At 35.4% G+C, this 12,465-nt stretch overlaps 2 protein-coding genes across 2 annotated transcripts; one reads left to right on the top strand and one right to left on the bottom strand.

Moving 5' to 3' along the window:
* The first annotated feature begins 816 nt into the window (after positions 1–816).
* Positions 817–6,677, top strand: haao (3-hydroxyanthranilate 3,4-dioxygenase). Its single transcript, XM_055030019.1, has 10 exons — positions 817–1,041; positions 1,176–1,254; positions 2,550–2,633; positions 2,755–2,861; positions 3,331–3,420; positions 3,501–3,544; positions 3,640–3,785; positions 4,831–4,899; positions 4,994–5,076; positions 5,544–6,677. The coding sequence occupies exons 1-10, from the start codon at positions 953–955 to the stop codon at positions 5,650–5,652; spliced, it is 900 nt and encodes a 299-aa protein (XP_054885994.1). The 5' UTR covers positions 817–952; the 3' UTR covers positions 5,653–6,677.
* A 369-nt stretch (positions 6,678–7,046) lies between these two features.
* Positions 7,047–11,650, bottom strand: LOC129359996 (transmembrane protein 229b-like). Its single transcript, XM_055030020.1, has 2 exons — positions 11,569–11,650; positions 7,047–8,128 (listed from the first exon to the last, which is right to left on the bottom strand). The coding sequence occupies exons 1-2, from the start codon at positions 11,609–11,611 to the stop codon at positions 7,641–7,643; spliced, it is 531 nt and encodes a 176-aa protein (XP_054885995.1). The 5' UTR covers positions 11,612–11,650; the 3' UTR covers positions 7,047–7,640.
* Positions 11,651–12,465: the final 815 nt, after the last annotated feature.

The following is a 12,465-nucleotide window of genomic DNA, read 5'->3' as shown; positions in this document are numbered from 1 at the left end:
AAAATGCATTGCTTTTTGAGATTTAATCGAGAGTAATCCGTGTAACACATGTTCAGTTGTTTTAATTTACTCTGAAAACAAAAAAGAAAAGAAAGTGAGCTGACATTCTCATTATTCTCATTGTAGAACTCGCTGTCTTGTAATATCATCAATTGTCTAAGAATAAAACTGTTATTTTATATTTAATAAGTTTTTCCAGAAACGCCTCTGAAGTAATGCAGACCGTATAAAACAGCTTCCTCTAGTGGAGACAATAGAAAAATTATTTCAGCCAACTGTTTCACCACTTTTGAACAATATGTGTGCAGAAATATTGTGAAACACGCTCACACGTTTTCAGAAGACACCTTTAAAAATAAATAGATAAAAATATGTCTAATTATGTAGACCTTTGACTTCCTAAGGTGATTCTAGTCCTTAGTGACAAACATTTTTGAGATTTGCAAGACTATTTAGACATCTTCAAATCTGCTGTCGGATCTCTTTCGATGATAAAGTGTAAAAATAATCCTCCCAATAGGTTATAATAATGTGAGAAAGCAAAAAGTTTTATTTTCATTTTCAGATGATCTAACATGTCTTCATAATTCCTAGTTATATTGTTTTTATTTGTGAAAGCCAATAATTAAAAACCAAAAAACATTAAAAACAGCATGTTTCGTTTCATACATAAAGACAGAAACAAACTTTAGATTTGATTAAAATAATTGAATCTTTTCCAGTAAGTATCTTCAGTCACCGCAGGACCGTATTGTGTTACTCAATACAGCAGCTGGTGAACTTTCACCACTGCACACAAAAAAAGAAGAGGACAGCTCCTCCCTACTGTCTAACTCCTACTTGTCTCATTTCCGCATTTTGCACTGTTCAGATCGCCACATTTAAACATTTATAATAAAAGGAAGTCAAATAGTTTCCTGCTGCAAAATCCAAAGCTTGTCATTTAGAAAAAATGAGCAGCCAAGTTCCTCTGGTCAATGTGGAAACGTGGATAACTGAAAACCAAGATGCTTTTCTACCACCAGTGTGCAACAAGCTGATGTGAGTAACATGCTTTGCTTATTGTTTTTTAGCCAGTAAAATCTGCAGCGGTGATTGATTTGTTTGGGACGTTAGCACCAGACATATGAACATGCACCAACCACATGACTGCTTTCAATTTCTGTTTTTCTCAGGCACTTTTCGCAGTTGCTTGTCATGTTTGTTGGGGGTCCTAACACCAGAAAGGATTATCATATAGAGGAAGGGGAGGAGGTAGGAAATAAAAAATACATAAATACAATCTCAGCCGTTTTCACACAGCATGATTCAGCGTCTCCTTTCCCTTTATCATTACCTTATCTTCCATGAACCTGGGCAAACTCCAGCTTGCACATGAAATGCAGAGAGTGTGTATTTTGGCACAGTGTCCCTAATAATCTTTAACTGGGTCCTTCTTGTTGGTGGCATCCTTTGCTGTCTAGACTTGCAAACTTACTCATTCGTAATTCCTAACATTTTCCAAAACCAACTCAGAGAAGAATGAAAAATTGCAACAGTCCCTATTGTTTGGCTGCATTCAGCACAGTGGTCCAGCTGGTATCAAATCCCAATCTGGGGCCTTTCTGCATAGAGTTTGCATGTTCTCTCTGTGTATGTGTGTGTTCTCTCTGGATACCACAGCTTCCTCCAGTCTAAAAACATGACTGTTTGGTCAATCAATCCCTTTAAATGGTCCTTAGGGATGTGAATGGTTCTCTGTGTTGTGGTCTATCATTGGTCTGTGACCTGATCAAGGTATACTCTACCTTACTAGGATAAGTTTGGAGCAAAGATAAAACTATCAGTTTTATCTTGATAAGTTAGCAGCAAAAATAAAACTGTCAGTTTTATCTTGATAATTGGTTCATCGATGGAATGACCAATTAGTCCATTGATGATTTTTCTCTTAATTTCAAGATCTTCTTTTAGTAAAATTGTATCTTTATTTTGCTAATATTATAATTACATTCTTGCAGTTAATGGACGATTGAAATAAAACCATTAAAAAAAAGATACTTTCTTTCATTTGTAATTCCTTTTTTCTTTCTTTTATTTTTTTAATGGATGTTGTATGAAAACCCTATTAAAAATGTCTCATTGGACAGTAAATGATAAAACAGTATTATTTTACATTCTTCTGACTGTCAAAGATAAAAAATGTCAATAATTTGTGCTCATGATTGAGTTCAATCATTCCAATAAATAAACAAAGGTTCACAGCGTCTAATCAATAAATATTTAGGATATTTTAAAGATTTATATAGTATGCATGTATAAACCGTCAGAACAAATATTTCTTTTGTATACTAACGTTCATATCTTGGAGAGTTCAGCTTGTCAGTAATGTAGAATAAGTGGCTAAAGCTAAAAGGTTTAGCCAGGTCATTTTGAGGGAAGGGGGAGGAAAGCCGTTCTTGCATGTGAAAGGTCAAATCTGATGTGTTAATGTTTACCACTCAGTGTCCAGATTGGGCAATTGTGCAAAGAAGGACATTTAACCCATTTCTTGTCTTTTTCTGTTGAAATAGTTGTTTTTCCAGCTGAGGGGAGACATGTGTCTGAAGGTGATTGAAAATGGCACCCACAAGGACGTACACATCAAAGAAGGCGAGGTAAGCGCTGACGTTTCACCAACATCTGGAGCAGAAACTTGTCTTTTCTCTTTGTAGAGCATTAAACACACTTGAATTGTAAACGTTGCCTCATTGTGTGATTTTTGTCCTTCACTTTCAGATGTTTCTGCTCCCAGCTCGAATCCCCCACTCTCCGCAGAGAAAGGCCAACACCGTTGGACTGGTGGTGGAGCGAAGGCGACTGCTGACTGAAACTGACTGCCTGAGGTTCACCTCTTCCCTCATTTCAATTCCTACTTATCTAATACAGTCTCAAAATGATTCACATTCAAGTGTGCTTTCAAATATATGTAAGCACACTGAAAAAACACAAACTCATAAGTAATTTTGGTCTAATTTCTAGAGCAAATATCGTAGCGAACTTGAAATAAGACAAACTCATAAGGAACTTTTTAACTCATAAGTAACATTTTCTCATGTTATAAGTTAATTTATCAGCCAATATATCAAATACTTTTTCATCAATATTAAGGACTTATTATCAATATTAAAATATAGAGGCTTAAATCTTGCTAAAAAGTTACTTTTGTCTCATTTCAAGCACAATAAGATATTTGCATTAGAAACTAAATTACTCAGTAAGGTTTTGTATTTTTGCAGTGCTTGTTCAACTTGCCAGTTTTTCACAGTGTTGGTTACACTAAAAGAAGTAACCAGTACCTGTTGCTTCTTGTAGGTACTACGTGGAAAACACCACAGATGTCCTGTTCGAGAGATGGTTCTACTGCGAGAATCTGGGGACACAACTGGTTCCGATTATCAAAGAGTGAGACACATTTCTTCTTTTAATTTCATCAGGATTCATTGAAATGAATAAAATGATGACGTTTGATCTATTACTCACAGATTCATGGCATCAAACCAGGCTAAGACGGGTAAACCGGATCCAGGTGAGCTTTCTGCTTTCTCCTTCTACATGTCCAATCTGAACATTGCTAGATTTCTAAAGAATAAACTGCTGCTGTTTTTGTTTTCGGTTGAACAGATGAAGTTTTCAGAGAGCCTCCGTTCCAGATGAATACCATGAATGTGATGACACCGTTTTCCTTCAAGGACTGGCTTAGCAAACAGAGGCCATCTTTGGCTAACGGCAGGCCCATCAACATCTTTGGAGCTCAGTTTGAGACAGAGGTAGGACGTGTCACGCTACAACATAAACATTTTAGCTTTCTGTAAACACAGATTGTTTTATTAAAATTGGTACATACACAAACAAACAAGAATTGAGTTCACAAAGTTTGAATCAAGCTCAAACAGATCCAAATAACCTCAGTCTTATGTGGTTAAAGCCTGTTTTATCCCTTCTAATAACAGCTTTGATAAAACAGCTTGCGAAAGTGTTCACACCCCTTCAACTTTCCCATAATTAGTCACATTACAACCACAGACATAAATATATTTCATTGGAGTTTAATGTGCAAAACCAACACAAAGTGGCATACAATTGTGATTAAAACAAATCGTACAAATAAAAAATTTAAAAAGCATTCAGCTCCATTCAGAAGTTGCCTGATTACTGCTCATAACTAAATTAGTCAAAAATTAATTTATATTTCACAATTGTATATTTCTTTGTTTTAGTATTTCACATTAGATTCCAATGATATATATTCATATTTATGTCAGTATTAGTATTAGTTCAATGAGTGAAAAATTATATTTTTATGGTGACATGGAGAAACTAACAGTAATAAATTAAAACCACTAATTAGGACTCGGTTGTATGTATTGTTTTTATCTTTAAACCTAAACTAAATCTGCTTTCTCTCTCTTGCATCACATCTATAAAGCCTGCAAGTTGAGAGCTGCCTTTTACATTGTAAAGCTTGACTTTCAGCAGTTAAAAGCAAGTGTCTAATTACATACAAATTATAGTTTTAGTGCTTCCTCTGCATGTTTGAGGGAGTGCTAGAAGCTGCATGTTTCTGCAGGTCAGAATATTGGATTCACCAAAACAAACCAGCAGAAATTTTATTTATTTAAGATTAAAGTCTCATGTTTTTGTTTTATGTTTGATTGGTTTTATTACAACAAATCCTATCTCAATAATAACAAAGTATTAGACTTCCTGGTAATTAAAATAAGATGTCTGGACTAGTGCATCTGTACAAACAGAATAATAATAATAATAATTAATAAAAAAAAAAAAGATTCTCTATTTCTTTGTCTTTGACAGGCAATGGTGTTTGGACCTGGACTTACAGAGACCTCAGTCCAGCAAACTGATTTGTGGATTTGGCAAATGGCACGTACACACTTCCTGTCCCAACTCCTCTAATAACCTCCATAAGCTGCTAACAGCTAATCCTACCAACACATCTTCTCTCTGTGTCTCCCAGGAGGGATCTTCAACAGTGATCATGGCGGAGCAGTCGTTTAATTTGACTTCAGGAGATAGTTTGCTCATCCCCGAACAGAGCCAGTGAGTCAATTTTAACAATATTAAAAATACGAATTATCTGGTGCTTTCCAGGTATCAGAATTACATTGATACAACTTTAAATGGATATCGATGCTGATTTTGACAGAATGTGTTAGCTAATTGGGTGGAAATTAGGACAAAACACAATAACTGATTTTAAGTTAGATTTTCAAGTCAAATAGTTTGTATAAAACTTATCTATAACCGACTTTCCATCAGTCCAATCAAGTCTCAGACACTGATGAGTAGTAGCACTTGCTAATATGAGCATTTGTGATGTTTCTTTGGGATTATGTTGCACAGCTGAAGGCCCAAAGCAGGCAAAATGCATATATGTTTGTGCTTTAGGTTGATATCTGATAAATAAGTAATGAGAGCATGTGGAATTTAATGTTGTCTACTTTTAAAATTAGCATGATTCTGGTAGAAATTCTGGTACAAACATGTAATTTATGTTTCCTTTGTAGGTACAAGTGGCAGAGGAGTGAGGGGACTGTGGCCTTGGTTGTTGTGCAAAATCCAGAGCGGAAGAGAACCGAATTGTCACCTACACACCTTCAAAATTCACTTAAATAGCTAGAAGCATTATAGGTGTTAACTTTTTTATCAAAACATGCATTTTAATCACGACATTGACATGAAACTTACACCAGAGGTCAGTAGCAAACCAAGTAATCCACACACTAAAATGAGACCAAAACAAATCATTCCACAATTTCAACTCTGATGATACAGGGAGAAAGTAATAAACTTACTGAAGTTTATCAGCATTAGCAGAAGAGCCTCCAGCTTTTTTCTTTCTTTGCAACCAAGAAAGAGTTTTCATGTGGGTTTCATCTTCAGCTCTTTAATGAAAAACACATACTTCCTTTAATTACCTGTTTCCCAACACTTCATGCTCAAAAACAACCTCTCATCTTCTTGTTCTTTCAACAAGAAGATATTCAAAGAACAAGTTTCACTCCAGATTCTCCTGCAAACTATCTTAATATTTTATTGACTTTCCTAAATACTGTGTAGAAAACTTTAAAAAATATTTGTCATGGGTTTTCTTTACTAGTGGAGTAAGTAAGTAACACAGTAAGTTATTCAATTGCAGTTGAGTGGATATTTCTTTTGAAATGAAGTTTCAGAGAAATACGTTTTGCAATAATGAGGTTGTGAAGTTCTTAAGAGCTTCTTGGTTCGACCCATCATGTTTGTTCAGTAATGAGGAAACGTTTTATAGACGATCACTGCATAGTAAATTTTTGATTAATATTAGTCAGACCTGATAAAAGGTGATTTTTGAGCTTTTTTCTTGACTTTCTAAGAAGTCCAACACATTTTCTATGTATTATTTTACTTAATTATTCTTAAATTAATTCATGGACTTGGATTGTTAATGACATCTGGGGTGAATTCTGCACAAACATCCTTATAGACGTATGTTTACTAAGAAAAACAATAACTTCTACAAAGCGCTTTGTATAATGGTAATAAATAATGCAGATTTATTTTAGTCTTATTATTTAGTGAAGTTAAGCATAATGAAAGAAGAACTTGATTCTGAAACTGCTGTCAGTTTTTAAGCTAGGAAGGAATAAAATGACATCAGATCATTTTTCTCTCCTGTTTTTGTTTTGTGCTGAAAACTGTCTTCAAACCTCAGGGAGAAACGTACGTGACAGAAAAATGAAGGAGTAAGATCCAAAAACACAAGTTTTGACGTGCACCAGGAACAAAACCCTGCTGTGAGATTGGTTCGGTTCTCATTTCCCAAAAATTGTGCAAACGAACCCGATTTTCTTTAACAAAATATTGAAATTTAATCAGCATGCAAATGTTGCCATTTTCCTCCGAGGGAGTCGTGCTGAGGCACATTCTCACTCTGGACAAAATCCAAACAGTTTTTCACTTAGGTATAGGTCCAGATAAGGCAGGAATAATGCAGAAATGATTAATTATGACAGTTAATAATACAATTGCATTTTGTTGTTTCTCCAAAAAAATAAAAAAGACAAAAATGTTGTGGGGGTTTACTTTAGTTTAGAAATTAAATAAAAACAAACAAAATAAAACAACAACATGGAAGACAACATGGCAGAATACATGTAATTATAGGTTAAATACACAATTAATTGTAGTATACTTAATTTCACAACTAGGACCTGAGATTGCTTAAGGTTTACTGAAAGTTGGGTGATTTTAGGACATAGTTTAAGATGATTATGAAATCAGTTGTTTATCAATCTTAACCTTAGCATATTCTTCATTAGAGATTAAAAGTCTACAGATTTTTAATTTTGAACCATTAAAAACACAGTAGTACTGTGTTGTTCCAGCTGAAAATTACATTAAATGTCATGTGGGTGATTTTGGAAGGACATGATTTAAGATAATCATAAAATCAGTCATTTTTCAATGTTATCTTTAGTGTATTGTCAGTTGGGGATTAAAATCTCAACCTTTTTAATAAATAAACATTAAAAATACAATAGCATTTTGTTGTTTCTTAAAAAAATAACGACATGAAATGTCATGTGGTTGATTTTGGAAGGACATAATTTAAGGTAACCATGAAATCAGCCGCTTTTTAATCTTATCCTTAGCGTATTCTTGATTACATGCTGCTCCGCTATAAATCCAGCAACAGCCCAGGCTGGGGCATAATCCAGAGTCACCAGTCCGCGAAGATTGTAGCGATGGGCTGAGTAATCCCACGGACAGGCCCCCAGCAGGCTCAGCCCCACGCCCCAGCTGAACTCCCACATGTAAATGAATAAAGTGTAAACTGCCAGCCTCACAGCGAGGGAGCGGCTCTGGGCCAGCAGCCGGGCCCTCAGGGCCTCCATGCAGAAGATGGCAGAGCCGTACATAGGCAGGGCCCAGATGCTGCTGTGTCCCTGCAGCCTCTGGTCTCGGCTGCTGCACCAGTCGTACACGGCGGTGAAGGCCACCTCGCAGAGGCAGCCGTGCAGAGCGTAAACGTAGAGACGAAACACGGCTGAGAGAGGATGCAGGGGGCCGAGGTTGTCTGGCTCTGCTGGGAATCCATGTCCAACAACAGTCCCTGCAAAACACACACACACACACACACACACACACACACACACACACACACACACACACACACACACACACACACACACACACACACACACACACACACACACACACAAACTGAAACTAGTGTGTCTTGAAAGTCTGTTTGGAAAGTTTTATGTGATTTAATTTAGGACAACTGTGAACTTTCAGCCACTGCATAGATTGATTGATAACATAATAATTAAGCATACTTCAATTAGTCTGGAACTTAGTGAGCCACATAAAAAGCTACGGAGGAGCCGGATTTGGTCCAAAGGCCTCGTGTTTGACACATGTGGTGTTTATAAGTTTTCCTCTCAGTGTAACAATGTTTTTGATTTTAAAAAAAACCACAGCAGTGTGGAACATATAAAACTTTTTCAAGTGTTTCAGAACCTGTTAGGACCAGATCACTGCAAAAAATGTCTTCAAGTTTGACCTTGACTCTAGTTTAATAATATTAACACATGAACCGGATTTTGGAATGAAGTTAATTGCTGAGAAATTAGTCAAATGATATAAATATATCCTCTACAAGTCGAGAAGAAAAGCCAGTCAGTGGATATAAGTCAAGAACACAGAATTGTTTATTATTTATTTATAAATATTATAAGTTATGAAATGCTTAAAATGTATTCCTATGAGGAAATAGGTAAAAGTTATTAAAATAAAGCTGCACCTAGACAGGATTGATGGGTTTTGAGGTAGCCTGAAGGGATTGAATCAGTTGACTGTGTTCTGCCAAAGAAAACATTTGTGAATGTTATTTTATGTAACATTCACAATATAGTCTGGGTGTTAGTTTTGATGAAACCAACATGCATGCAGTATGGCAAATAACTATATTTCACAAATAAAATTGTGTTTTCTGACTTTATATTTTTGTGTTTTTATGATACAAAACACGTTGAAATGCTTTGTTGCTGAAATGTGCCATGCAAAAAAACCCTGATTTGATTTAAAGGTTAATCTCGAAACAGAACCGATGTCTCTGTACAGTTTCACACAGCTGCAGGAAATACCCGGCGTCTGCTACTGTAGATGTAGGACAACGACCTACAGGATGCTGTAACTGCTCAAAATCCATATCGCAACATCAGAGACCACAGCTGAGTCACAGAGGAACGTCTGAGAAGGATCAAAACATTTTACACTGTAAAGCAGTAAATCAATGAACTCATGGGTTCATTCATTAGAGTTTGGCAAAAGAGTTATGAAAAGTTGCTTAGATGAAAGATTGATGTGCATCTTCTCTGTTAAATAACACTGATGAGTGATTCTGTCATTTCTTGTAAAAAAAAAGTTTTAATGCTTGAATTACGTTGTTATAAAATGGCATTTTAATTTTATCTGGTTAAAATCAGGTTGGATACATCGCAGAAGTATTACTGTACTGCTATTAATAGAATTCCCTCTATGTAGCATGAAAAATTTCAACAATATAATAGTGTTAGGAGTAATTTGTAGATCACATTAGCTGAAACATAAGAGGACTTAATCTGAAAGACTTTTACTTTAGCCTGAAGCTCTGCCCTCCTCCAGTTTCCACTGACTGAACTAATAAGAAGTGACAAAGATTTTCAGACTCAAAGCGAAGATTTTCAGGTGAAACAATCAGGTGAACATGCACTCTGAGCAAAGAGCCTGAAGCAAACACTGCAGCTTTTCTATGACGTCTGAACCGGGACGACTGATGGGTGCTGATAAAATCTGCAGTTTCGCTCCCAACCTTTGTCTGCTGAGTCATATTTTAATATATAGTTATGGTAAAAAGAAAATACCGCAACTTTTTTCATCTAGAAAAACAATCTAAACTTTCCTATTTTACAGATTGATGTCATTTTTTGGAACCAAGTTAATCAATGGTGACCAAACATCTTGGCCTAAAGGCCACAAAATTGTTGATATTTTTATTCTTAATGATAATAACAAAAACTAATTTATATTTTATTTTCACCTATTAAATAAGCAACAAACTAAACACACAATATTTTAGTAAAATAAGCAAAGCAGTCAAATTTTTGTAGACAAGCGTTGCAAGAATCAGGCTTACCTGATTTAAAAAGATAAACATCAAGTCATATTTTAAAAATGCAAATTTTTTTTGTATCTTTTTTTAGCAACAGGAACAAGATTTTAATTACTGTTTTTATTTTTACCAAGTTGATTAAATTTCTTCAGCACATTTGATTTTCCAGCAGCCATTGTACAGTGAGTACGGTGGTAAAACCAGCTGACCAAATGTGCTGGAGCCCAGCTTGTGCTGCTAGGTGATGTGCAACACAAGCTGGGGTTGCTAGGTAACAGCACTTTGCCTGTCAAATGCCCTTTAATATTTAGGAAGTTTTTGAAATTAACTTTTACATTAACTTATTGGCAAAAAGGCCTTACCTTTAACGGGTAAGGCCAATTCCTTCTTAAGAAAAGTTGACAAGTTGGTCAAAATGACTAAATATTTATTCATGGTTACAAGACAGATATTTGGAGGAGAAGTCATGGTCATTCTGCCAAGACAAAGAATAATCCCAACTGCCACGCAGTGGTGGCTGCATCTTTCCGTGGCAGTGGATGGAATAATGAATAAAACCCTCAGATGTCTCCAATTTCAGCTGAAATTAACAGCTAAATGGTTGAAACTTGGATACATTTGCATTTCATAACTGGACAATGATCCCAAACAAACATCCAAACTGATTCTAAAGAAGTATAACATGAAGCCCATTTAACAAAACTGTTGAAAAAGTTTATGTTAGGGTTACAAATTGGGTCTGTGGCATTAAGCTAATTGAATTTAACCAATTCTACTCAGAAAAGATGCTAAACATCCAATAGGATTTATGCTAGTCGCTGGCCAATGCTTACAAATCTGTGCAACTTGTTTAAAGATTTAACTAAATGTATGTATGCCTTTTTTTATTTTTCTTTGTTTTCAATAAAGTAGTTTGTCATCTTCTCACTCCCTTCTGGAAATATAATGACTCATTTTGAGGGTATGTAGTGACAAATGTTACTACGTTACTTACACCTTTCTGTGTTATCATGAGGAAAGTTAAGGTGTGTAACAAATTGCACTCTGAAACATGATAAGGTTTTATTAATATCGTTTTTACTGCACTTTGTTCCATGCACAACGCTCCTCCTTCGTTTTCCGCTTACAGGACACAAACCTCTAATGTGGATTAACAAGCTAATAGTCTTGCTTAGCAAATTAAAGACATGGCTAATCTTTAACAAGCTTTAACTCTGTGCGAACAAACTCTTTAAATGATCAACACGACGATACATACAGGTGTGTATTATTTCTGATAAATTAAAACATTAGTAATAAAATTACATTATTAAGATCAAGTCAAGTGAAAATAAAGTGATGAATTTTATTTGAGTTTTTGAAGGTAATTAAATGCAATTAAAAGTGATAACTCTCACCTCGACCACTTCTCCCTCCCACTGCTACTTTTCTGCCCTTCATCCCTGGCCGGTGTATAGATCTGTGCGCCTTTACAATCCCTCTGCTTCCCCTTGTGTGTGCACGTGCGTGTGAGTGTGGATTCTAGGCTAAACATTAAGCCGCTCCATGTTATCAGACACTGATGTGTCTGTGGCCGGGTCCAGTTGTGAAGAGAGGAGGAGAAACCGGACCAACCTGAGGGGAAAAACTCTGCATGGAGGGCACATTAACGTCAATATTGATCCAATGACGGCTGCATGAATGCTCGCTTTTAGCTATAGAGGAAGAGTGCAAACACATTTATTGATGGGTTTCTCAAAGGCAAACTTGGCAGTGTCTATATCTCAAAAAAGTTCTGTTTAACACAGAACAGTCTCTGCGGGGGTTATCAGTGAGCTGCAGCGGAAGGGAGTGTCAGAGAAACTGGTGTAATAAATAAATTATTTTGAATTTTAACTGGCTGTTGAATGAAGTGCTAATTTTCTTTAGTTTGCCTGGTCATCTTGACATTAAACTCACTTATCTGGAGTGAAAGAAAACATGCCTGTCGATGTATGTCATTAGAACAGGCAGTCACAATGCAAGGTCGGAGTTTCTGTAAACAAAATGTAAAAAAAAACGTGAATGTGTTCTGATTAAACTTGTTGACGTCTTAATTTCTGCCACATTGCATAATATAATGAAATTAAATCATTTATTAATAAAATATTTTTTATTGATTAAACACAATCGTTTCATGATTCAAATTTATTGTATCCAATTATTTATTTAATAAATAGTTTGAATAATTATAAAATTAAGTAATTAACTTAAGGATTAATTATTAAACAATAATTCAATAATTGATAGTTACCTAATTATTAATCAATATATTT

Source organism: Poeciliopsis prolifica, unplaced genomic scaffold (genome assembly GCF_027474105.1).
Source record: "Poeciliopsis prolifica strain line A6 unplaced genomic scaffold, Auburn_PproV2 SCAFFOLD005, whole genome shotgun sequence".
NCBI classification, from domain to species: domain Eukaryota; kingdom Metazoa; phylum Chordata; class Actinopteri; order Cyprinodontiformes; family Poeciliidae; genus Poeciliopsis; species Poeciliopsis prolifica.
This window is presented reverse-complemented; position numbering and strand designations above follow the sequence as displayed.

Coding starts and splice junctions, on each gene's coding strand:
- haao (XM_055030019.1), top strand. CDS start 953: ATGAGCAGCCAAGTTCCTCTGGTCAATGTGGAAACGTGGATAACTGAA. Junction 1,042..1,175: donor CCAGTGTGCAACAAGCTGAT/GTGAGTAACATG, acceptor TGTTTTTCTCAG/GCACTTTTCGCAGTTGCTTG. Junction 3,786..4,830: donor GAGCTCAGTTTGAGACAGAG/GTAGGACGTGTC, acceptor TGTCTTTGACAG/GCAATGGTGTTTGGACCTGG.
- LOC129359996 (XM_055030020.1), bottom strand. CDS start 11,611: ATGAAGGGCAGAAAAGTAGCAGTGGGAGGGAGAAGTGGTCGAG. Junction 8,129..11,568: donor GGGAGGGAGAAGTGGTCGAG/GTGAGAGTTATC, acceptor TGTGTTTTGCAG/GGACTGTTGTTGGACATGGA.